The sequence below is a fragment of the Phyllobates terribilis genome, unplaced genomic scaffold, assembly GCF_046119375.1.
Source record: "Phyllobates terribilis strain yellow unplaced genomic scaffold, ASM4611937v1 Scaffold_10__3_contigs__length_209671492, whole genome shotgun sequence".
Taxonomy (NCBI): Eukaryota; Metazoa; Chordata; class Amphibia; order Anura; family Dendrobatidae; genus Phyllobates; species Phyllobates terribilis.
Window position 1 is genome coordinate 134,099,756 of NW_027362770.1, and position 24,902 is coordinate 134,124,657.

The window sequence follows — 24,902 nt, forward strand, 5'->3', positions numbered from 1 at the left end:
TTGAAAGTACAGTAGCCTCCGGTTATCTAGCTGAGCCTTGTAGTTCTGCACTAGTTAGGGGCCGGTCCCCTCTGCAACCTGATCCCTCCACGTCCGTGTAGATTCGGGCGCTCGGGTGGCTTCCTGCACTTCCCGTGCCCCTGGGATCCCCTCTGTCTCTCTGGAGCCTTCCCTCTGCTCCCGTCCTCTGTCTGTCCTCCTGGGCCTCTCAGTCTAGGCCCACTCCTTCCTCCTCTCCTCCTGAGCAGAGCTCCTGCTCCCAACACTCTCACTCTCTTCTGACTCTCTTCTCAGACTGAACTCTTCCAGAACCTTCCACCCTCTCTTTTATACTGCTACCCTCTGTGCTCCACTGAACTTCTTCATCCACCCACACCCACTACATGGTTCCACCCTCCAGCTAGGGACCAGGGACTGTGTTCTCCCTTAGGAGCAATCTCGCCCTTCCCTACTGAAGTGGAGTGTATTGGATGCAAGTGTGTGGGTTCCGGGTAGTGCTCCCTCCTTACCTGAGAGTGGGGTACCACACCTCTCGGTGAGATGCAGTACCTCTGTGACGAATGAACCTGCAGGGGCGCCACATCTGCACATCTTTATTGTTCAGAAGCAATATCCAAATTCATTCAAAAATGTTCAAAAAAGTATATTTCATTGATTATGTTCCATACTTGTTCTTTCCAGATGCCTTCCTGTGAAGCCTTACATTACTTTTACCAAAGTCTAACCAGAACAAAAAAAATTAATGCCGAGGACACAGAGGGATCTGGCTTATGCCGTTGTCTGACATCAGTGGACCTGGTGGCACTGGGTGTAGGAAGCACCTTGGGGGCCGGAGTTTATGTCCTAGCAGGAGAGGTGGCAAAAGTGGATTCGGGTCCAAGCATTATCATATCCTTCTTGATTGCGGCTCTGGCCTCAGTGCTGGCTGGACTGTGCTATGCCGAGTTTGGTGCTCGGGTACCCCTGACTGGATCTGCCTACCTGTATAGCTACGTAACAGTTGGAGAGATCTGGGCATTTATTGCCGGGTGGAACCTGATTCTTTCCTACGTCATAGGCAAGTGCTAAGTTTCCCCGTCATCACTTATTTTACTGATGAATATATGTATATTTCTAAATATATCTCTTTTTAAATTGGCACTATTTTCTAAATTTTCCATATTATCTGTAGTAAGTAAATCCTGAAATCTTATTTTTTTTTACTCTTAATATAATTAGTATTTTGATACCGTTTTGTAGACGTCCCTTATCAGCAGTCAAGTCATTCTCATCCAAGGGAGGGTTACAATAAAAGCCTATTACCAGATGATCACAGTTGGTCTCCTCCACCTCCCTGTACAGTGACTTCTACACAGATCACAAAGCATGCCCACAACTCTCTTCTTTAAGGCTATGTTCACACATCATGGTTATTTCAGTGTTTTCTTTCTGCAGCAAAACCTGATCTCTTGCCAGGAGGTTGTTCAGGATTTTTCTTGCTTTTTGCTTGTTTTTTGCTTAGTTTTTCAGCTTTTCTTCATTGTCCTTTTTGTCTCTTTTATGCATATACATAACCTTCAGTGAAAAAAAATCTCATTCTGGTTTTGGCATAACAGTGGGGGAGACAAATTGTTCAGGAATAGTTTACCTAAGACACTGGCAGTGCAATGAGTTTGTATGACACTATTTACTTTCACACTATGGGGTCTGCCATTCAGTTGCACAGGCATTGTTGAATTTCACACCTGCCTGGGCCACAGGTATTGTTCAATCTCACACGTAGCTCAGCCAATGTTTAAAATTTAATTTAATTAAATACTCCTTATACAAACTTCCATCTCAGTGACCAAGACAGGATGGTAAAATCACAAAAATAAATGTTTCACATACTGTTGTACTTGCTTATCTTCACTAAACCCCCGCCCCCCCCAAAACCGCATGATAGCTATGGTCACACTAGGCGTTTTTTCACTACCCATTACTTCCAAGTGGTGAAAAACGCTGAAAGAAGTGACATGCTCTATTTTGCAAAAAAACATGCAAAGCACAAAATCCTGAACAAAAAAAACATGATGTGTCCATGAGATTCCTGGAATCTCAACGACTTGGCTGGTACTGTAAAACGCAGCTGAAAATTTGCATCAAAAAACACTGAAAAAAACATGATGTGTGAACATAACCTAAGAATCAGTAAACATCTACAGGTTCCTATGTCCATGTGACTGCTGTAAGTATATCTCTGAATGCAGTCCAGGCAAGAAAACTGGCCCAAAATCGTGTACAAAAAAAAACTTACAAAAAAATCAGAAAATAAGAATATTCATCAGTATCTGGTTTAAATTAGTGAAATAAATTGTTGATACATTCCCTTTAAATGTATTTGAAGCACATATTGAAAGATGGTATATATCAGTAATTCGGTATTGTCTTGTAGGCACTTCCAGTGTTGCCCGGGCTTGGAGCGCTACGTTTGATGAACTTGTTGGGAAAGCAATAGGAACGTTCTTCAGTAGTACAATGCCTATGAATATGCCAGGGCTGGCAGAATACCCTGATATTTTTGCCGTGTGCCTTATTCTCATTCTTTCAGGTATTTAAAGTTCTATCATTTTGCACTTGAAATTCAACTTTTCGCTCCTTTTGTCACTTCACATTATCTGTTGGTCGACTGGGGAAGACAAGATACGCTCTAGATCAGATCTGGGCAACGTGCGGCCCGCGGGCCACATCTGGCCCTCTGGCTGTTCCAGTCCGGCCCGCGGACCGAGACAGCCGAAGGGCTGATAACAGTGGCCCACGGGCCGCACTGCACCGCACGCCGTCACCGCTCGCCGTCACTGCCCGCCTGCACACCGTCACCGCTGTCTCAATCCGTGGTCTCAATCCGCGGTGAATGCATTGGTGGAGGAGGGGCCGCCACTTCCCTCTTCCACCAATCAGCGTTAGAAACAGCTGACACAATGGCATCAGCCTGCACACTGCGGAGAGTCAGTGCATCAGAGACAGGAGCGTAGGGAAACGGGGAGTGAAGTAAGTATATGCTGGACACAGGGGGGGCTTTAATGCTGGACACAGGGACGGCTTTGCTTTGATGCTGGACACAGGGGGGCTTTAATGCTGGACACAAGAGATGCTTTAATGCTGGACACGGGGGGCTCTCATGCTGGACACAGGGGGGGGCTCTCATGCTGGACACAGGGGGGCTCTCATGCTGGACACAGGGGGGCTCTCATGCTGTACATAGTGGGGCTCTCATGCTGGACATAGTGGGGGGCTCTCATGCTGGACACAGGGAGGGCTGTCATGCTGGACACGGGGGTCTCATGCTGGACACAGGGGGGGCTCATGCTGGACACAGGGGGCTCTCATGCTGGACACAGGGGGGGCTCTCATGCTGGACACAGGGGGGTCTCATGCTGGACACAGGGGGGACTCTCATGCTGGACACAGGGAGGGCTGTCATGCTGGACACAGGGAGGGCTGTCATGCTGGACACGGGGGGTCTCATGCTGGACGCAGGGGGGGCTCTCATGCTGGACGCAGGGGGGCTCTCATGCTGGACACAGGGGGGGCTCTCATGCTGGACACTAGGGAGGGCTGTCAGGCTGGACACAGGGGGGGCTCTCATGCTGGACATGGGGGGCTTTAATGCTAGACACTGGGGGGCTTTAATGCTGGACACTGGGGGGCTTTAATGCTGGACACTGGGGGGCTGTCATGCTGGACACTTGGAAGGGCTGTCATGCTGGACATGAGGAGGCTCTCGAGCTCTCATACTGGACATGGGGGGGTGGGTGGTGCACATGCTGGACTTGGGAGGGCTGTGTGGGGCTCATGCTGGACACGGGAGGACTCTGTGGGGCACATACTGGACATGGGAGGGCTGTGTGGGGCTCATGCTGGACATGGGAGGCTGTGTGGGGCTGATGCTAGACATGGGGGGCTGTGTATGGCTCATGCTGGACACCGGAGGGCTGTGTGGGGCTCATGCTGGACATGGGGGGCTGTGTGGAGCTCATGGTGGACACAGGAGAGCTGTGTGGTGCTCATGCTGGACACGGGAGGACTGTGTGTGGCTCATACTGGACATGGGGGGGGCTGTGTGGGGCTCATGCTGGACTTGGGGGCTGTGTGGGGCTCATGCTGGACATGGGGGGCTGTGTGGGGCTCATGCTGGACATGGGGGGGCTGTGTGGGGCTCATGCTGGACATGGGGGGCTTTGTGGGGCTCATGCTGGACATGGGGAGGCTGTGTGGGGCTCATGCTCATGTTAATATTAATATTGAGCAGAATTAATTTCAGCCTATTGGTTCGGCCCTCCCCAACAGTCACGGTCTCTCATGTGGCCCCTCGGGAAAATTAATTGCCCACCCCTGCTCTAGATCCATGGCCCATCCCATCAAAATCGGCCACTTAAATCTAATTTGTATGGGGGCCTTAGAGCAGTCTTTTCACTATATTTTTAAATTTAAACATAGTTTCTCCTCCAATTGCTGTTGTTCCACTGATTCTGGAACAGTCTTTCTTTTTCTTCTGTGCCCCTCCATTCCAAAGTTATGTCCCCTGGTAGTATAGATGCAAATTTTTCCAGCTGCACATATAGCACAGACCTTCTCTGTGGGCGTTTACTATTTATCCTCCGGTGGCCAATCAAAACACAGCCTCGCCCACTGAGAAGTTCTGTTGTACACGCCCACTTGCTTAAAGAGAAAGCGTTCATCTTTATTACTTTGGGGCATAACTTTGGAACGGAGGGACAGAGAAGAAAAAGAAAAACTGTTCCAGAATCAGTAGATCGGCTACTCTGTTCGAACTCCGATACATAGATCAATTTTATTTTTTTTTTATATATTATCTATTTTTCCATTCCAGGGCTTCTTTCCTTTGGCGTGAAGGAGTCAACCACAGTAAATAAAGTCTTCACAACCATCAACATGATTGTCTTGGTGTTTGTTATAGTGAGTGGATTTGTTAAGGGCAACCGAAAGAACTGGGAGATCACAGAAAAAGAGCTAGATGATGCCATTCAGAGCATGAGGTATTCTTTTCTCCTGTATTTGGGCACATATGCTGAGACCTATAGTGTAATATAAAATACAGTACCCTGGTGGGTGTACAGAATTAAAGGGAACGTGTCAGCATGGAAACGCAGTGCAATCTGCAGGCATCTTGTTATAGAGCAGGAGGAGCTGAACAGATTGATATATAGTTTTGTTGGGAAAAATTCAGTATAACTCGTATTATTTGCAATAAGACTCCTGCCTATTCTGTGCACTCAGGTCCAGTGGGCGGTCCTAAGCGGTAATTGACAGATCTCTATATTTACACATATAGAGATCTGTCAATCACTGATTAAATCCGCCCACTGGACCTGAGTGCCCCAAAAGAATACGGATTCCATTACATAAAGTATAAGTTAGGGCTTGTGCACACAACTGATTTTCTCGTACGAGTACTATCTGTGGAGAGCGCTCATACCTATAATACTCTATGGGGCTGGGCGCGTCCAATTTTTTTACATTTTTTTTCCCGCAGAGTTATCCAAATATTTTTTTTTTTAGAATTAATAATTATGATTCATAAGTTGGTCTTACCAATACGAACCTAGGAAAAGTGAACTACATAGCAATAAAAAAATATATATTTTAATAATGAATATTATATTTAATTGTTATATAATGAATAATATAATTATATTATATGGAGATATATATTAACTATTATTTAAATAAAAAAAAAAAAAATATATATATATATATATACAGTACAGACCAAAAGTTTGGACACACCTTCTCATTTAAAGATTTTTCTGTACTTTCATGACTATGAAAATTGTACATTCACTCTGAAGGCATCAAAACTATGAATTAACACATGTGGAATTATATACTTAACAAAAAAGTGTGAAACAACTGAAAATATGTCTTATATTCTAGGTTCTACAAAGTAGCCACCTTTTGCTTTGATGACTGCTTTGCACACTCTTGGCATTCTCTTGATGAGCTTCAAGAGGTAGTCACCGGAAATGGTCTTCCAACAATCTTGAAGGAGTTCCCCGAGATGCTTATCACTTGTTGGCCCTTTTGCCTTCACTCTGCGGTCCAGCTCACCCCAAACCATCTCGATTGGGTTCAGGTCTGGTGACTGTGGAGGCCAGGTCATCTGGCGTAGCACCCCATCACTCTCCTTCTTGGTCAAATAGCCCTTACACAGCCTGGAGGTGTGTTTGGGGTCATTGTCCTGTTGAAAAATAAATGATGGTCCAACTAAACGCAAACCGGATGGAATAGCATGCCGCTGCAAGATGCTGGGGTAGCCATGCTGGTTCAGTATGCCTTCAATTTTGAATAAATCTCCAACAGTGTCACCAGCAAAGCACCCCCACACCATCACACCTCCTCCTCCATGCTTCACGGTGGGAACCAGGCATGTAGAGTCCATCTGTTCACCTTTTCTGCGTCGCACAAAGACACGGTGGTTGGAACCAAAGATCTCAAGATTTCCACTGGTCTAATGTCCATTCCTTGTGTTCTTTAGCCCAAACAAGTCTCTTCTGCTTGTTGCCTGTCCTTAGCAGTGGTTTCCTAGCAGCTATTTTACCATGAAGGCCTGCTGCACAAAGTCTCCTCTTAACAGTTGTTGAAGAGATTTGTCTGCTGCTAGAACTCTGTGTGGCATTGACCTGGTTTCTAATCTGAGCTGCTGTTAACCTGCGATTTCTGAGGCTGGTGACTCGGATAAACTTATCCTCAGAAGCAGAGGTGACTCTTGGTCTTCCTTTCCTGGGGCGGTCCTCATGTGAGCCAGTTTCTTTGTAGCGCTTGATGGTTTTTGCAACTGCACTTGGGGACACTTTCAAAGTTTGCCCAATTTTTCGGACTGACTGACCTTCATTTCTTAAAGGAATGATGGCCACTCGTTTTTCTTTACTTAGCTGTTTTTTTCTTGCCATAATACAAATTCTAACAGTCTATTCAGTAGGATTATCAGCTGTGTATCCACCTGACTTCTGCACAACGCAACTGATGGTCCCAACTCCATTTCTAAGGCAAGAAATCCTACTTATTAAACCTGACAGGGCACACCAGTGAAGTGAAAACCATTTCTGGTGACTACCTCTTGAAGCTCATCAAGAGAATGCCAAGAGTGTGCAAAGCAGTCATCAAAGCAAAAGGTGGCTACTTTGAAGAACCTAGAATATAAGACATATTTTCAGTTGTTTCACACTTTTTTGTTAAGTATATAATTCCACATGTGTTAATTCATAGTTTTGATGCCTTCAGTGTGAATGTACAATTTTCAAAGTCATGAAAATACAGAAAAATCTTTAAATGAGAAGGTGTCTCCAAAGTTTTGGTCTGTACTGTGTATATATATATATATATATCTATATCAGTATTTTTTTTTTGTAGTTTACTTTTCCTAGGTTTGATAAGACCGACTTATGAATTATTAACATTAAGGAATATTGTGATAAACTTTATCCGAATGCTATCAGGCATGAAAAAACACATAAATGATACCGATAATGCTTTGTAATCTTAGTGCACTCTCTCGCTTGCTCTCTATACAACTTTGATATAACATGATTGTACTAAGATTTTTATTTTTTTAACCATCATATCAACAGTAACCATTCAGTGGGTGGCAACAAAACCGGCATGTACGGAGTTGGTGGGTTCATGCCATTCGGTTTTAGCGGCACGTTGGCAGGAGCGGCTACTTGTTTCTATGCCTTTGTTGGGTTTGACTGCATCGCCACTACAGGTATGGATGTATGTACTATGCATTGCCACAAGGGAGGGATTTAAAGCTGATCTGTCACAATGGAAACTGAATAGATCTTTTAGACCCAATGAGGCTTTTGTACTTACTTTGAAAATTTGTTAGAGAGGCAGTAGAATCCTGAAATAAAAATGAGCTTTTTAAAGCTAGAAAAAAAAAAATAATTCAAATACATGGCAGGGAAAGATTTTAAAAGGAATATATAGCAATTTGGACGTTGATTTTTTGTCAGATCTGTTCTGTAATTTGTATTGTGAAATCTGGTGACAGATCCACTTCAGGGGAAACTGTTTTACTCTATTTTCGATATCCCACAACCCGACATACATTTTCAACGTTATTGTCAGCCTTTTTTTATCAGCGATAACTTTGCATCCAAGTAGTTCGGCAGGGTAAAATGTAATCTCTCATTTAGGTTTTTGCTGTGTAGTCTGAGAGCAGCATAATGTAGGGGCAGAGAGGCTAATTTCAGGAATGTGTCACTTACTCAGCAGCTCATACAATCAGTGTTTTATTAGCAGGAGATTATCACTGCCGGACTAGGTGTCACATGCCAGGCAGTCCAGCTAGTCTGTGTAACCCCTCCCCCACCACTGATTGGCTGCTTACTGACAGTGTACACAGGAAGCTGCCAATCAGGGGTGTGGGCGGAGTTGTACACAGCTCCTCATCAGACCACTGCTACATCTACAGCACAAAAAACAGGAATTTTTATAATACTGCACCAAGAAGCCCAGTAAGTGACACATCGCTGGAATTGGGCTCTCTTGCCCTATATTATGCTGCTCTCAGATTACAAAGCAAAATCTTACTGACAGATTCCCTTTAAGAAGCTTCCTCTGACACCACATCACCCCCAACCACATGATTATTATTGGGTGTGGATGGGATTTTATGGCTAACCTCACCGACTTATTGGACAAGTATTGAAGTGCATTATATGAGCAAACATTCTCATAATGTGTAAAAAAAAAAAAAAAAAAAGGAGGAAAAAAAAGTTCAGTAAAATGTTTCAAAATAATAAGAAAGCCAAAACTCTATTTTCAGGAGAGGAGGTAAAAAACCCACAGAGAGCAATACCTCTCGGAATAGTGGTCTCCCTGTCCATTTGCTTCCTGGCATATTTTGGAGTCTCTGCGTCTCTCACTCTCATGATGCCATATTACCTCCTGGACTCTCGGAGTCCATTGCCGGCTGCTTTTGAATACGTGGGGTGGAGTGTGGCCAAATACGTTGTAGCTGCTGGTTCCTTGTGTGCCTTGACCACAAGGTAAGGTGAATTATGATTTTTTTTCTTTTATTTTATGGCTTTTTTATCATTAACACAGACTAAAAACACTAACACTTTCCTGTAAAGTGCATGAGATGTGTGAGCGAAACTCCGCAAAACTCCCCAACATATGTGAAAGTTTTCACTCTATAAACCCTTAATGAAACTTGTCAAATTATTGAGGTTTTTTGTTTTTTTTTATATATATACATGTATACTGTATATAATCTCTCATAAAAAATAATCTATATATCTCACAGATCTAAGAGGGTTCTGTTTCTCTTTGTGGATACTGGCAACTTTTATAAGATATGTACACACTCTGTCTTCTTTTTCAGGCAGTTTCCACCTGAAATCCTCCTGAAAAAGCGCTTAGAAAATGCTTAAAAGAATGATAATGAGCATTGCTGTGTTTAAAACGATTTTCTGTGCACATTTTCAGACTTTAGAGAATTTTTTTAACCACTTCAGGTTTTAAAAAAAAAAAAAAAAAAAGTGATCTAAAGAAATGACACGTCCATTCTTCTGGTGATTTCCGCTCAGACGACACTCAAGGTCAATGGGAAGCATCAAAAGACACCTGAAGGCACCTCGGCAAATTTTTAAGTGTTTTCCCAGTGTTTTTGCATCAGAAGCCAATGATGGTTATTTCATTGTTAAATGAAGAGAGAAAAACGACTGGAAAATACCACATAGAAAAAGACAACTCAAAAACAATGGAAAAACACAAAAAAATTGCAAGCTGTCAAAAACGTCCACAAGGAGAATCCCAGTCCTAAGCCTCTCACCCAGCCAAATCAGTTCTCACAATTTGTACTGATGAGGGGCAACACCCCGAAACACTTTCTGCAAATTGAGATTCTGGTTTGGCTTTTATCCTTAGTCATGTGACAAGGCTTGTTAAAGGGTCGATATTGACTTTTAGGATTGCTGCTTCCAATAGGTGGCACTAGAGTTCTAGTCCTCTCTCTGAAGAGGCAATTTGCATATTTAATTTCCCAGAGGATCATGCATGGCTTGTAAGTCTCATGACTCTGGCATGCCAGGCCTGGCTTGTCACTCTCCACAAGGAAAAACGTTTCCACTTGGAATACACAGTAGATTAACAGACATTGTGTGCACATACCCTTTGGGAGCCTTATAGGCAGGACAATGCCCATGGTTGGTTAATAAGCAATGCAAAATGAAAACCTTTTTTTCTTTTCCGCAGGGGACATTACCTGGCCTATAAGACCCCCTATGCGAGGTTTCCACAGGAAAAAATAGTAAATCTCTAGGCTCGCATTAAAGGTCTCTCATCCAGCCAATCAGTCCGTTGCAATGTTCGGAGTTCCGGGGGGAAGAGAGAGACCATTTTATTTCCAGCTCCAGAGTTCAGGTGTCCATTGTTTTCAATGGAGTTCGGGTTCAGGTACTATTCTGGTACCCAACCCGAACTTTAGTCCAACGGGTCTACTCATCCCTAGTTGTAAGGTTGCCAGATCAGAGACTCGTCTACAGGAAGCCTGTTTCAGGGTGTTTGCCCCTCATCAGTGTAGGACAGAGTCAGCTGATCTTTTAATGGTGTTGCACTCAGTCAAACCCTGCTCTGCCCTGATGAGGGGCAAACACCCCAAAATAGACTTCAACATGAGTTTTTAGCTTGACGTTTAACTCTGGTCCTATTGAAAGGCTTGCTAAATAGTTTGATATATGATAGCCGCCTCTCCTACATGGAACTTGTGAGGTGGCTAATTTGCATATTTTTTTCCCATGGAGCACTTCCAATAAAACTCTATGCTCAGTTAATCTCTTTAAAGAGGACCAGTCACAGGGTCAAAGGAGTACCATTTTTGCTCTTATTTCATTCTCCCGTTACTCCTGAGTATGCCACTTTTTATAAATCTGCCATAGGGTTCCAGAGATATATGGCCTTTTTTTAATGCTAATATTTATGGTCTTTACAAGTGGGTGTGGATCACAGGATCCTCAGGGGCATGTCCTTAGGCTGCTCTGACATTGATTTATTGGTGGCATTTGTGTCGCGCCCCCGGGGCCGTGGGGTACTCGGCACCGGGCCTTCAGAAGCTTGGGGGGTATCACGGTGGCTGGCCCGGCCCGTGGCCCAGGGCGGACAACTGAAAAGAGGGGAATGTCTATTGGGATAATAGGTTTGTAAATGTTCGTGACACCACCTGTGGTGTCTGGTGAGGATCACCAGCGCTGCAGCAGTCCACTGAGGCCGGTGTTGTGGCAGCTTAGATGGTATCACTCCCCACAGGTAGAGCAGGGCCTCAGGGCAGCGTAGGAGGGGGGATGCAGGACAGAGGGGACCCAGCCGGGTCAGAGCAAGAATAGGAGCACACACGAAAGTCACTTCAGTACCTTTAACTGATGGAAATTCAGGCACATCCCGGAGCACTGTAGGGTGAGGGGTGCACGTCCGGATTCTCCCCAGTGAGTGGGTGTAGGGCCTCATGTTTCTTGCCTCTCTGTAGTAAGTTTCTGACCTGCCTGGAGCTAGGCCTAACTTGGTTTCTGTTCTGCACCTGCTGACTTGGTGATAGGGCCTTCTGTTGGAGATCACTCTCCCTATTCTCTGGGGTCTCCGTGATTCCTGACCCTGGTATGTATCAGCTTTTGGTGATCCTGGGACATGTAGTTCGCCAGGGGTTCCGGTTGTTTTCTACTGGTCATGAAGATCCACGTAGACTCGGACTCGGTGTCCGGTATATGCTTCTGGGGTGAGCTTGTAAAGCTCCTCTGCCCCCTATGTTACTCTCTTCCACTTGCCTTCGGCCCCGCTCGGGCCCTCACTAGGCTACACACACTGCAGCCAGGACGCTGCTCTTCTTCGCCGCTCTGAGTGTCGGCACACTCCTAGCTCTCTATCCTGAGCTCTGTGAGTTCTAGTCTGGACTTACTCTACAGACTATACTGAACTCTTTCTGCAGGAACTGCTAGTCTCTGGCTCGACTGCACTGACTCCTGTGTCTGAGCAGGAACTGCTGAATCACTCTCTGCCTAGCTCCACCTTCTCTATTTATATCCCTATCGGGCTCCCTCTGGTGGTCTGAGGTGGAAGGTGGAGGTGTATGTATGCTGTGGGGGCTTCTTGTGGAGAAATCCAGTAATGCACCCCTCTAGGATCTGTGGTACCAAGCGCAGCTGGGCGCCACATTTGCATGATGACTCCTACAAAAATCCAGCACAGGACCAATAATAAAATATTAAAATAATATTTATTGAAAGCAAAGTAGATGAGACCATTTAATTAAAATCACATATGACAAAACAGACGAGATAAAATAAATGAAAGTAGAATAATACAGTGCAAAAGTTATGATGATTATGTATAGTAAGGAGTGACCCCGAGATCAGGACAAAATAATCAAATTGAATATCCTACAGACCTTGTAAATGATCAAAAAGTGTTTGGTTTTTGCTATCCTTATCTAGGAATATAATAGTAAAATAAGGTGCAGAGTGCAAAAGTCTAAATGTATAAATGCAACAAATAAAGTGCCAGTGAACAATAAAAAAATGTAACTCCTAATTCATAATAGAATAAATAATATAGAGTTCAATTCTTAGTGAATGGTGGTGTACCAAGAATAAATAGCCTGAAAGTATACGAAGTTCATAGATAAAAGGGTCACATCAATGTAATAATAATAAAAGGACTACAAACCCATACTTTCTAAGTGCACTGTTTGTCCTCCACCTCACCCTCCAATGCATGTTTCGCAATGCTCCCCCAGGGAGTGGTGTGGCATTTCCGAGATGTCTCCTTTGTACTCCCTTTTCATCCCATGTCTTGCAACTTTCACTCTTTCTTTTTTTAATCTTGCAAATAATCCCTTGTTAAGCCTTCTAGGGTCTATTTTCCCGATGCCTCGGATTCTCTTCGCCATGGCTAGAGATGGATTACTTTTTCAGCCATTATCACGAGTAAGCAGCCGGCAGAGTCCAGTAATTGCTACCATGTCATCTGGAGTAGTGGCAGGTAACGTTTTCTCCTCTCTAGCCATTAATCATGTTCACTTCATCATAAATACCTCCGAAAAACCCCTTTTTAGAGCTCCATGGATAATACCATAAATCTCATTACCAACCTTCCACAGCTCAGTGTTATATACTGGGCATAGGATTGTATTATTTGGGCAAGACTATGGTTGTTTTTTCAAAATATGTGGATACTAAATAGCGGCATTATTTGGTCACCATGTGGTGGCATTATTTGGTCACCATGTGGTGGCATTATGTGGGTGCTACTTTATAGTATTACAAAGGCACATTAATTTCACCCTTGTATAACGATAAGTTCTGCTTGACAGCTCTCATGGCGTTCCTGTTTGATCTGAAAGCCTTGGTCGATATGATGTCTATCGGAACCTTATTTGCATACACCTTAGTGTCTACTTGTGTCCTGTTACTAAGGTAAGGTCACATAATATTATAAAACATGTTATATTATTATTTACATTATTTATTAAGCTTTTTGATTTTTTTAACTCCAGGTACCAATTACAAACCGAAATTAGCCCAACCAGCAATGGAAACATCCAAGAACTTAGCGGTAACGGATCTTCAGCCATGAGGCCGGCACGTTCTTCTACACTGGTGATACGGAGCGTAGTAGCAATAAGTTAGTGTCTGTTGTGTTCTTTTTACTGATAAGTCTACAGACCCTTGTGGTTGTAGGGTACAAAGAAACACTGAAGTCCTACTCCCTTCAATCCACCCACTAAAGCAAAACCGAAAGAAATGAACTGGTGTGTAAGTTGGTATACATGCAACGTGTACGAGCATGTTCACACTGGCCATTAAACAAACAAAAACCTAAGATAGGAACAAAATAAAAATTTACTTTTTACTTACAGCAGGGTATTTGTGCATATACATAACATAAGGTACTTAGTAACACTGTTTTTGATTTAAAAAAAAGTGTAAAGGCCATCCCACCAGCACCAAGGTGTACCCAATCGAGACGGTCCTAACCTCTAGTATTAAAACCAGCGGAGGACGATCTCATGAACCTGGCATTGCCACTAGAAATATTTGGTGTGACCTCCCTCTGTCTCCAAAACTGCATCAATTCTATGTACACTTCCACACAGTTTTTGAAGGAACTCTGCAGGGAGGTTGTTCCAAACATCTTGGAGAACTAACCACCGATCTTCTGTGTATGTTGCTTGTGCAAATCCTTCTGACTCTTCATGTAATCCAAGACACTCTGTGTTGAGATGGGCCACATCATTGCTTCCAGGACTACTTGTCCTTCTTTACACTGAAGATGGTTCTTAATGACATTGGCTGTATGTTTGAGGTCATTGTCCTATTGCACAGTAAATTTGGAGCCAATCAGACGACTCCTTGATTGGTATTGCATGATGGATACATATCTGCTTGTATTTCTCAGATTTGAGGACCTCATTAAGATTGACCAAATCCTCAACTCTTGTTTTCTGAAATACAGCCCCAAACTTACAAGAAACCTCCACCATGCTTCACTGTTCCTGCAGACACTCATTTTTATACTGCTTTCTTGCCCTTTGGCAAACAAACTGCCTTCTATAGCAGCCAAATATTTCACATTTTGACTTTGGTTTTGTTTAGTGCACCTGCTGCAATTTTTCTGCACCCCAGTTCCTATGTTTTTGAGCATAATTGAATCACTTCTTTTCATGTGGAAAATTTGTTTTTTGGACGCAATTCTTCCATGAAGACCACTTTTTGCCAGACTTATCTAAACAGTAGATGAGTGTAGCTGGATCCCAATAGTTGCTTCCACTGCTGAGCTGATGGCACTGCTGGACATCTTCCAAATTTGAAGAGAAGTAAGCATGATGTGTCTTTCATCTGCTGCACTAAGCTTCCACTGAATCTACGGTTCTCAATGCTGCCCATTACTTGATGGCCTCAATGCTGAGATCTCCTTGATCTCCTCATCATTCAGTCTGTCTGGGATTACATGGAGACAGAAAGATTTGCACAAGCGACATCCATGGAAGATCTGTGGTTAGTTCTTCAAGATGTTTATAACAACCTCCCTGCCGAATTCCTTAAAAAACTGTGTACAAGTGTACTTAGACGAATTGATACTTTCATGCGGTTTTAAAGATAAAGCACGGTCACACCAAATTTTGATTTTAGATTTGTTAATTCACTTAGTTTATTTTTATCAGTTAACAAAATACAATTAATACTTGTTTTTCTAAAGCAACATTTTTTCCGCACCTGACTTTTGCACAGTACAGTACATCTATAAGATTCTGTATTTTCCCCTAGAAGCATTGCTACTAAAAGAGACTATCCCAATAATATACAGTTGTTTGTATATGTATTTATGTATTTAAAAGGCACTGTATGAGTTCATACATTTTTATGGCTGATGTATTTTGGATCATTTTAGCTTCCCGTCTAACTGCATAGTGGGGGATGGTGGTGCCCATAGAAATTCATATTAGTGTAAAAGCTGATGGGAAGCAAACATTGGAACAACTAACTACATACAAGAATATGTCCCCACAGCCATTCTAATCTGCGTAACGAGTGTGATGTCTACAGCAGGATCACAGTATTTGCTGTCTGGTACAGTTTGGTACATTATTCCGCTGGCTCTGGCTCTTTTTGGAATAGCAGCTCTTACCATATTCATCTGGAGACAGCCACAGAATCCGAATAAAGCGGCGTTCATGGTAAGGGATACTAGTCACACTTTGTGCCCTCAGCATTTGGAAAGGGCCAGGCCCACGTACAGGTGCTATAAAAAATGAGAGTTCTAGACCAGAGATACCATGCAATATTAATAGGTGGTGATAGGAGACACCATGTGCAGGAGGTCCAATACTGAGAGCTGAGGACAGGAGACCACAAGAGGTCCGATACTGAGGGCACTGATTACAGGAGATACAACGTGCAGGAGGTCCAATAATGAGAGCTCTTCAGAAGAGACGCCATGTGCAGGAGGTCCAAAATTATGAAATGATGATGGAGACAACAAGAGGTCCGATACTTAGAGCACCGATGACCGGAGACACCGTGTGCAGGAGGTCCAATACTGAGAGCTGATGACATTAGACAACTAGGGGTCTGATACTGAGGGCACTGATGACAGGAGATACAACGTGCAGGAGGTCCAATAATGAGAGCTCTTCAGAGGAGACGCCATATGCAGGAGGTCCAATACTGAGAGCTGAGGACAGGAGACAACAAGAGGTCCGATACTGAGGGCACTGATTACAGGAGATGCAACGTGCAGGAGGTCCAATAATGAGAGCTCTTCAGAAGAGACGCCATGTGCAGGAGGTCCAAAATTATGAAATGATGATGGAGACAACAAGAGGTCCGATACTTAGAGCACTGCTGACCGGAGACACCGTGTGCAGGAGGTCCAACACTGAGAGCTGATGACAGGAGACTCCATGTGCAGTAGGTCCAATACTGAGAGCTGATGACTGGAGACACCATATGCAGGAGGTCCAATACTAAGAGCTGAAGACATTGGACAACAAGAGGTCTGATACTGAGAGCACTGAGGACAGGAGACACAATGTGCAGAAGGTGCAACACTGAGAGCTGATGACAGGAGACACCATGTGCAGGAGGTCCAATACTAAGAGCTGAAGACATTGGACAACAAGAGGTCTGATACTGAGAGCACTGAGGACAGGAGACACAATGTGCAGAAGGTCCAACACTGAGAGCTGATGACAGGAGACACGATGTGCTGGAGGTCCAATACTGATAGCGGATGACAGGAGACACCATGTGCTGGAGGTCCAATACTGATAGCTTATGACAGGAGACACCATGTGCATGAGGGCAAATACTGAGAGCCGATGACAGGAGACACCATATGCAGGAGGTCCAATACGGAGAGCTGATGACATTGGACAACAAGAGATACTGAGAGCACTGATGTCCGGAGACACAAGGTGCAGAAGGTCCAACACTGAGCGCTAATGACAGGAAGCACCATGTGCTGAAGGTCCAATACTGAGAGCTGATGACAGGGGACACCATTCTCAGAAGACACCACAGGAAGAGTAGGTGATCTTTCATAAGCCAAAGTACAATAGTGGAAGCCTCTTTTCTCCTTGCTCCCTTTCAAGAGCAGCTTTCAACATCATATACTGCAGTTCGCCAAATATGTCTCCTGCCTTCACCCATGACTCCTTTTTGTAGCTGCGGTATTTAGGATACTGTTTTTAGGTTAATTGTGTAAAAACACCAGGTTACTAAGATCTACATCAGCTTAGGTCCAACAAAGATATAGTTCTTAAAGAATTTGTCTTTAGGAATCTTTTACATTAGAGTTCCATGTTTTCTTTCTATAGGTTCCATGTCTACCATTTCTACCAGTACTTAGCATCTTTGTTAATGTATACCTGATGGTCCAACTAAGTCCTGACACATGGCTTCGATACATGGTGTGGATGGCATTTGGTAAGTGGAAAGGCCAATAAGCAGCAAGAGTTTACATTCCCTAAAAAGTTTAAAGAGGTTGTCCACTATTTGGACCACCCCTTCTTAATCCCTACATTTCTCCCTTGTACAATTATAACACATACAGTGCCTACAAGTAGTATTCAACCCCCTGCAGATTTAGCTGGTTTGATAAGATGCAAATAAGTTAGAGCCTTCAAACTGCGAATGAGAGTAGGTTTTATGAACAGAAGCATAAATCTTACAAACCAAAAAGTTATGTTGCTCAGTTGAATTTTATTAAATTTTAAACATAAAAGTGTGGGTCAATTATTATTCAACCCCTATGTTTAATATTTTGTGGAATAACCCTTGTTTGCAATTACAGCTAATAATCGTCTTTTAGAAGACCTGATCAGGCCGGCACAGGTCTGTGGAGTTATCTTGGCCCACTCCTCCATGCAGATCTTCTCCAAGTTATCTAGGTTCTTTGGGTGTCTCATGTGGACTTTATTCTTGAGCTCCTTCCACAAGTTTTCAATTGGGTTAAGGTCAGGAGACTGACTAGGCCACTCCAACACCTTGACTTTTTCCCTCTTGAACCAGGCCTTGGTTTTCTTGGCTGTGTGCTTTGGGTCGTTGTCTTGTTGGAAGATGAAATTACGACCCATCTTAAGATCCTTGATGGAGGAGCGGAGGTTCTTGGCCAAAATCTCCAGGTAGGCCGTGCTATCCATCTTCCCATGGATGCGGACCAGATGGCCAGGCCCCTTGGCAGAGAAACAGCCCCACAGCATGATGCTGCCACCACCATGCTTGACTGTAGGGATGGTATTCTTGGGGTCGTATGCAGTGCCATCCAGTCTCCAAACGTCACGTGAGTGGTTGGCACCAAAGATCTCGATCTTGGTCTCATCAGACCATAGAACCTTGAACCAGTCTGTCTCAGAGTCCTCCAAGTGATCATGAGCAAACTGTAGACGAGCCTTGACATGACGCTTTGAAAGTAAAGGTACCTTACAGGCTCGTCTGGAACGGAGACCATTGCGGTGGAGTACGTTACTTATGGTATTGACTGAAACCAATGTCCCCACTGCCATGAGATCTTCCCGGAGCTCCTTCCTTGTTGTCCTTGGGTTAGCCTTGACTCTTCGGTCAAGCCTGGCCTCGGCACGGGAGGACACTTTCAAAGGTTGTCCAGGCCGTGGAAGGCTAACAGTAGTTCCATAAGCCTTCCACTTACGCATGTTGCTCCCAACAGTGGAGACAGGTAGGCCCAACTCCTTGGAAAGGGTTTTGTACCCCTTGCCAGCCTTGTGACCCTCCACGATCTTGTCTCTGATGGCCTTGGAATGCTCCTTTGTCTTTCCCATGTTGACCATGTCTGAGTGCTGTTCACAAGTTTGGGGAGGGTCTTAAATAGTCAGAAAAGGCTGGAAAAAGAGATCTTTAATCCACACATGTGAAGCTCATTATTCTTGGTGCCTGAACTACTTCTTAATACTTTAGGGGGACCAAACAGAATTCTTGTGGTTTGAGGGGTTGAATAATAAATGACACTCTGAATTAACTTTTAACGTTTTAAAAAAAAAAAAATAAAAAAAAAAAAAAAAAATTTGCTGCAGTGCATTTCCCACTTCCAGGCTGATCTACAGTACAAATGTCACAATGCCAAGTTAATTCCGCATGTGTTAACCAGCTAAATCTGCAGGGGGTTGAATAGTACTTGTAGGCACTGTATACTCACCTTTGGTGCCGGTGCTACTCCTGTGCTGTCGGCACTGGCTCTCCCGTTGATCACATGACATTATGTCACGCAATTCCTGTGGCTAATCAGCGGCCGCTTCACTCTCTCCTCCAGACAAATCCTGTACATCCGGAAGAAGTGAGAGCTGCTGCTGTTTCACTTCCGCCAGATGTATGTGATTTTGTCTGAAGGAGAGAGTGAAGCAGCTGATTGGCCGCAGGGATCGTGTGACATGTCAGGTGAGCCAGTGCCGACACCACTGAAACGGCGCTGGATGTGAATATAAATGTTTTACAAGGGAAAACCTATTGATTGAGAAGGGGTTGTGGACAGCCTCTTTGACTTATCATTTCCTCCCCATTACTATACACTTTTTTTTTTTTTTTTGCAGGTTTCGCTATTTATTTTGGATATGGAATCCACCACAGTGTTGAGAGAGTGAACATACCGATTACAGTGTTATAAAAGACAGAAGTCAACACAGAAGAAATGTGATCAAAAGTCCAGTTTTTCAATGTTTAGTTAACTCAATCCACCCACGTTGGAAAATAATCTTCAATTGTGGAGACTTCCTTTTAAAGTTTTAAAGTTTTTTTTAATAAATTTTGTTAATAACTACAGCAATCATTTATTCAACCTCTCAAGCACTAAAATTCAAGCTTAACAATACCCAATTGCCCCTTCTTACTAATGAGCTTATCGTTTGGTACATCCCAGTTGACTGGAAGATTTAGGAAAGTAATATGTAAGTTTGATTACCAGGCAGCAAAGTGTTGGTTGGATTTGATATTGTTGAGGCCCTCATAGTCGTGAGATTAAAGTTCACCAAATCTGCCAATGTTGGCCAACCATGAAATGTTTATGGAGGCCTCTTGACTCTTCCTGACTGATGAGTGGGAGAGGGATCTGCCCTTAGAGGCAATGTTCATCCTGGATTGGTTCAGTCCTTGACTGAGGGTGTAGGACCCTCCAGCAGCTGCAACATCTCAATCTAGCACGGGACAGCACAGCAAAACTGGGGGGTAGGTTTGGGGCTAAACAACTTCAGTCATCCATGCTTAACAACATGAGGGAAATCCTGGATACATGTGGGTCCTAGACCCGCTGGACCGTGGACCTCAGGAACCTAAAACTGCTCCTACTATTGGGTGCAACTAGCTCAACGCTGCCTCCTCCAGCTTCCGTCTCCATTTTCTTTCCTTCCACAGGTCTTCCTCCAACCTTCATCAGACCCAGGTTTTCTTCCTTGCCCCAGACTCCTGCACATATACTGCTGGGTGTGTGCCCTGGGCCCCATAAACGATGGATGGATTCGTTGCTATTATTGTGAGTCCTGTGGGCACCTCGCCCGCGATTCCTAACTCCTCCGTGTAACCGTGGATACTCGAGACTGTTTCCCTGGCTTCCTCCTTTACACGAGCTCCTGGGAATGGGGGAATCAAGACTCTTGAGCCAGGCACCTCCACTCGTGGCTGCACTGTTGCAGACAGTCCTTCAGTCCCTGGTCCCATCTTCACCCTGGAGACAGCCATCACGTACCTCCCATCAAACAGTCTTCCTTAAGAAACCGAACCCACTCTCTGGGCAGAAAACTTTAGGCTTGGGAGGGAAGGGGACCACACCGGACGGAATGAGCATTCACATATACAGTGTGTTTGGTGCACGCCTCTTCCAGGAAGCCATACCCCCTTTCTCGGTCAAACAGGACCATTGCCTTCATCATACGTTGGATCAAGTCCTCACCTCAAGGGTCGTCCAGCAGGGCCTGCACCCGTTCCTCCCTCTTCTTCTTGTTCCAGATCACGTCCACGATCCAGCACACCTTGGTGGTAGGGAGTGACATCTCTGGGGGTGAGGACTATTCTTTGGGTGAGTGGGCAACCCACTGGCGTCTGAGCCCATAAGGCCTCCAGCTGTTTGGCTCTATTGCGTGCCATGAACCAGGCCAAGGTCAGAGGTTAAATCTCCAGCTTGCACCTAATCTCTGGCTCTTCTTCATAGGACCTAGTGGCCCTCTCTGCCAGGCCACCTTGCCTTACACCTTTCTCAATCAGTGCCATTTTCTGCTGTAACTGACCATATCCTATCTTCTTATCTGGCAAGGCCTCCTCTCGCCAACATGACATCCCACTCCGCCATAATATAACACTGCTCTCTCCTCAACTACCAGCAGACAAATAGCGCCGTCTCTCTCGCTGCCCTACGTCATCGCTCTGCCTTTTGCTGGGCGGGGTTCTCTTCAGATCACCATCCCATTCGGTCAAGTTTTCCACCAGTTTTCCTGGATAACATCTTACTGGGCAGGCTTTTTTCTTCCACCTTGGTTAACTGAAGCATCCACTCCCCACTTGGGTTGGCCAGGACCAGATGTTGAACAGTTCAATGAGGGAGACCAGTCAAAAATAAACATTTTACTGAACGATAACTTGTTGGGGATTATGTACAACATGTAGCGGGTACACAAGTTGGTGAACATTTCCTTCACAAGACGGAACATTTTCACACAGTTTCAGTTTCTCCCTCTTTACTCATTTGTTCTTTATCTCCAGTTTAACCTTCCTTCACTACAACCCAGCTCAGCACTACAGTCCAGTTAGTGAGTGTCCAATTCTCAACCCGTGGTTCCACATTTTCTTTCCCCTCAATGGAACTAGTTTGTCATTTTGGCTGGTACTTGGCTTCTCTGCTACTCCCACCCGGGACATCCTCCCCACCCCACGCTCTGTCCCGGCCCACTACCTCTGAGCTACAAACTTGGAGTTGCATTGTTGGGCGTCCTCTCCCAGTACCTTTCTTCGGCTGACCACCCTGTCCTTCTGTCAGTTCTCCTTCCCGTTTACGCCAACCTCCGCTCACCTCGGACACATGAGGCACTGCATACCATCCAGACCATAGATCTGCTCCAGACACACACTGAACCCCATCCGATGTCCCGACAACAAACTGCCTCAGTCCTCTCATCCTAGCCTCTCCAACTCTGGGCCAGTCCTAAACATCAACTCTCTCCACTATCGGGCAGAACACACCACACGCATGCTCTTCAAGGGGGAATATGTCCACCCCCCTACAGTTGCAGTAGCCTATGCATTAGATAAGGGCATGAGCTAGAATTTTTGTTGATTTAAAGAAAAGGAAAGAATGGGCTTGAGAAATATTTTCGAGTTCAAGGTGACAAAAGGTGGTAAGAGTGCGATTTGAAAGACAGGGCTGAATGAAAAGGATACATAAAAGCAGTGTAAGATTAAATTGAATGCAGAGCCATTAACAGTGATAGGGCGTGAGATGGTGGAAACATAATGTATTTTTGTCCTTTTTCATGTTGAGTTTAGAAAGTTGAAATTCTGCATGCGCCATTAAAGAATTTGGTGCAAAAATACTTGTACCACCAGTAGTGTAAAAAAACAAATTACAATCAGGCCCTAAATATTCAGTTAGTGAGTTGAGGAAACTCAAGAGAAAGTTTGAATACCAAAGACAGTAAGAGTACGGTCAAAGGCAGAGGACAGGTTTAGGAGGAGCACAGTTATGTCCTAAAGCTTCAGCAATTCACTGATTAAGTGGCTTTGGCTTTCTGTTTCAGTACAGTGTTGTCAAAAATAAGATTAACCAGTTGAAAAGTGTATTTGATTAGGAGGTGAAAAGAAGGTTCAAGGTGCATGTGGCGACCCAGCGGGTCCAGTTGACACAGAGGTATTGCATCTCAGCCAGAGGTGTGGTACCCCACTCTTGGGTAAGGAGGGAGCACTACCCGGGACCCACACACTCACATCCAACACTACACCACTCCATTAGGAAAGGTCCAGATTGCTCCTAAGGGACAGCACAGTTTGGAAGGTGGAACTAGGTAGAGGAGGTGGGTGGAGGAAGTGGTTTAGGGGAGCACTGAAGGTAGAAGGGACCACGTAGAGTGACAATCAGTGACGTGGGTCACATGACAGAGTATAAAAGGAAGGGTAGAAACATCTAAAGGGGTTCAGTAAGTGAGGACCGTGGAGGAGTAGGGTCCAGACTGAATGGGGGCCCACTCAGAGGGGCCCAGTAGGAGATAGAAGACAGCAGTGAGAGAGGCTCCAGATTGAGGGAGAAAGGATCCTAGGGGCACGGGAAGTGCGGAGACCACCCGTGCGCCTGAGTTCACGCTGACTGTGAAGGGATCAGATCGCAGTAGGGGACCGGCCCCAGACTAGTGGAGGACTGCAAGACTCAGCTAGCAAACCGGAGGTTGCGGTATCTTCAAGTGTCGTAGCCAAAACCACACACATTCACTGAAAAGGTGACCAAGGGGACAAAGAGGACATCGCCCGACAAGGCCCGCGGCCACTGGCTCGGGACACTGTGTGTGAGGTGAAGGACAGGAGGGCGAGAGCCAGCACCGAGAGACGACCCGGAAAGGTACACAAAAAGGGGGTCCCGTTCAAGTGCACCCAAGTTATCTGAGAGTTGGCAGGATCACTTCCCCGGAGGACACCGGACTCGGTGGGCTGTTATAACCTGCTGGCAGTTGTAACCTGGAACCTCATAAGAACTGTGAGTAAACACTTGAAGACTGCTCCCCACTGTGTCCTTGACTTAATTGCTGCATCACCTGCCTTGCACAACACCAACATTCAAAATCTCTTATTTAACTGCCCTGAAGCCTAGCTCTACCTGTGGAGGGCTAAACCATCTCTGCTGTGTCACCAACAGCTCCAATGGATCTGAACAGCCACCTATAGCCGCATACCACGGGTGGCGTCACGAAACATTATTCCCCAATTGTCTTTTGCTATTGACCGCCCTGGGCCACGGACCGGGTCACTGCCACCGTGTCTACCCCAAAAAGGACCGGCCAAGCTACCGAGTACCCCACGCCCCAGGGGGCGCGTCATGCACATGCTCAACATTTTTTTTAAGTGGGTGTAACACAGGGGTGGGCAATTCAGTTTTCCTGAGGGGCCACATGAGACCTTGACTGTTGTGGAGGGCCAAACCAAATAGGCTGAAATTCTTCTCAATATTGACTTTATATTATGACTTAATATTGATCAGAATGAAGTATGCTGACATCCCCCTATATACAGTATGAACCCCCACATAGCACCCTATATACATGCAAATATCCCACATACAAAAAACCCGCACTCCCTTTGACTCGATGCTCTGACTGTACAGCAGACGCGATGTAATGATGTCATCTCATCTGCTGTCTCAACACGCTGATTGGTGGAAGAAGGAGCTGGCGACCCCTTCTCCACCAATGTATTCACCCCATCTGCATCCCGAGGATGTGGATAGCGGTGGCATCGAAGTGGGTGATAGGAGAGGGCATGGTGCGGCCAGTGGGCCACTGTTTTCAGCCTCTTGTCTATCTTGCTCCACAGACCAGTCTGGAACAGCTGGATGTGGCCTGCACTCTGCCCAGTTCTGGTGTAGTGAGAATGGGGAAGAGTGGGGAGTAGTGATGAGAGAGCACTAAAATGCTCGGGTCGAGCAAATTGGAATGCTCGACTGCTCAATCTGAGCAACGAGCACAATGTAAGTCTATGGGAAATGCGAGCATTTTTCCGGCGGTCTGCAGAGGGCCTAAAAATTGGGAACAGTGCTCAAATGACATGGGAACAACTTCGGGAAGACCCCTGGAAGCATTTCTGACTCCCAGGTCACTGCTGTCAACAATGTTGTCAGAGGTATTACGCCACTTTTACCGATTTACAATAAAACATACAAAAACT

At 45.0% G+C, this 24,902-nt stretch overlaps 1 protein-coding gene across 4 annotated transcripts in view; it reads left to right on the forward strand.

Annotated features, from left to right (window-relative positions):
- Nucleotides 1-19,730, forward strand: part of LOC141164489 (cationic amino acid transporter 2-like) — a 53,936-nt gene extending 34,206 nt beyond the window's left edge. For 3 of the 4 annotated variants that reach the window (XM_073649817.1, XM_073649818.1, XM_073649819.1), the window contains exons 2-12: nucleotides 682-1,057; nucleotides 2,414-2,569; nucleotides 4,853-5,018; nucleotides 7,611-7,747; nucleotides 8,813-9,035; nucleotides 12,884-13,020; nucleotides 13,352-13,454; nucleotides 13,535-13,662; nucleotides 15,549-15,715; nucleotides 17,357-17,465; nucleotides 19,583-19,730. In XM_073649817.1, coding sequence (XP_073505918.1) covers nucleotides 682-1,057; nucleotides 2,414-2,569; nucleotides 4,853-5,018; nucleotides 7,611-7,747; nucleotides 8,813-9,035; nucleotides 12,884-13,020; nucleotides 13,352-13,454; nucleotides 13,535-13,662; nucleotides 15,549-15,715; nucleotides 17,357-17,465; nucleotides 19,583-19,656 — 1,776 coding nt within the window. In that variant the 3' untranslated portion in view covers nucleotides 19,657-19,730. The remainder of the gene's footprint in view (nucleotides 1-681; nucleotides 1,058-2,413; nucleotides 2,570-4,852; nucleotides 5,019-7,610; nucleotides 7,748-8,812; nucleotides 9,036-12,883; nucleotides 13,021-13,351; nucleotides 13,455-13,534; nucleotides 13,663-15,548; nucleotides 15,716-17,356; nucleotides 17,466-19,582) is intronic. The other variant, XR_012250919.1, reaches the window with a different exon arrangement.
- Nucleotides 19,731-24,902: the final 5,172 nt, after the last annotated feature.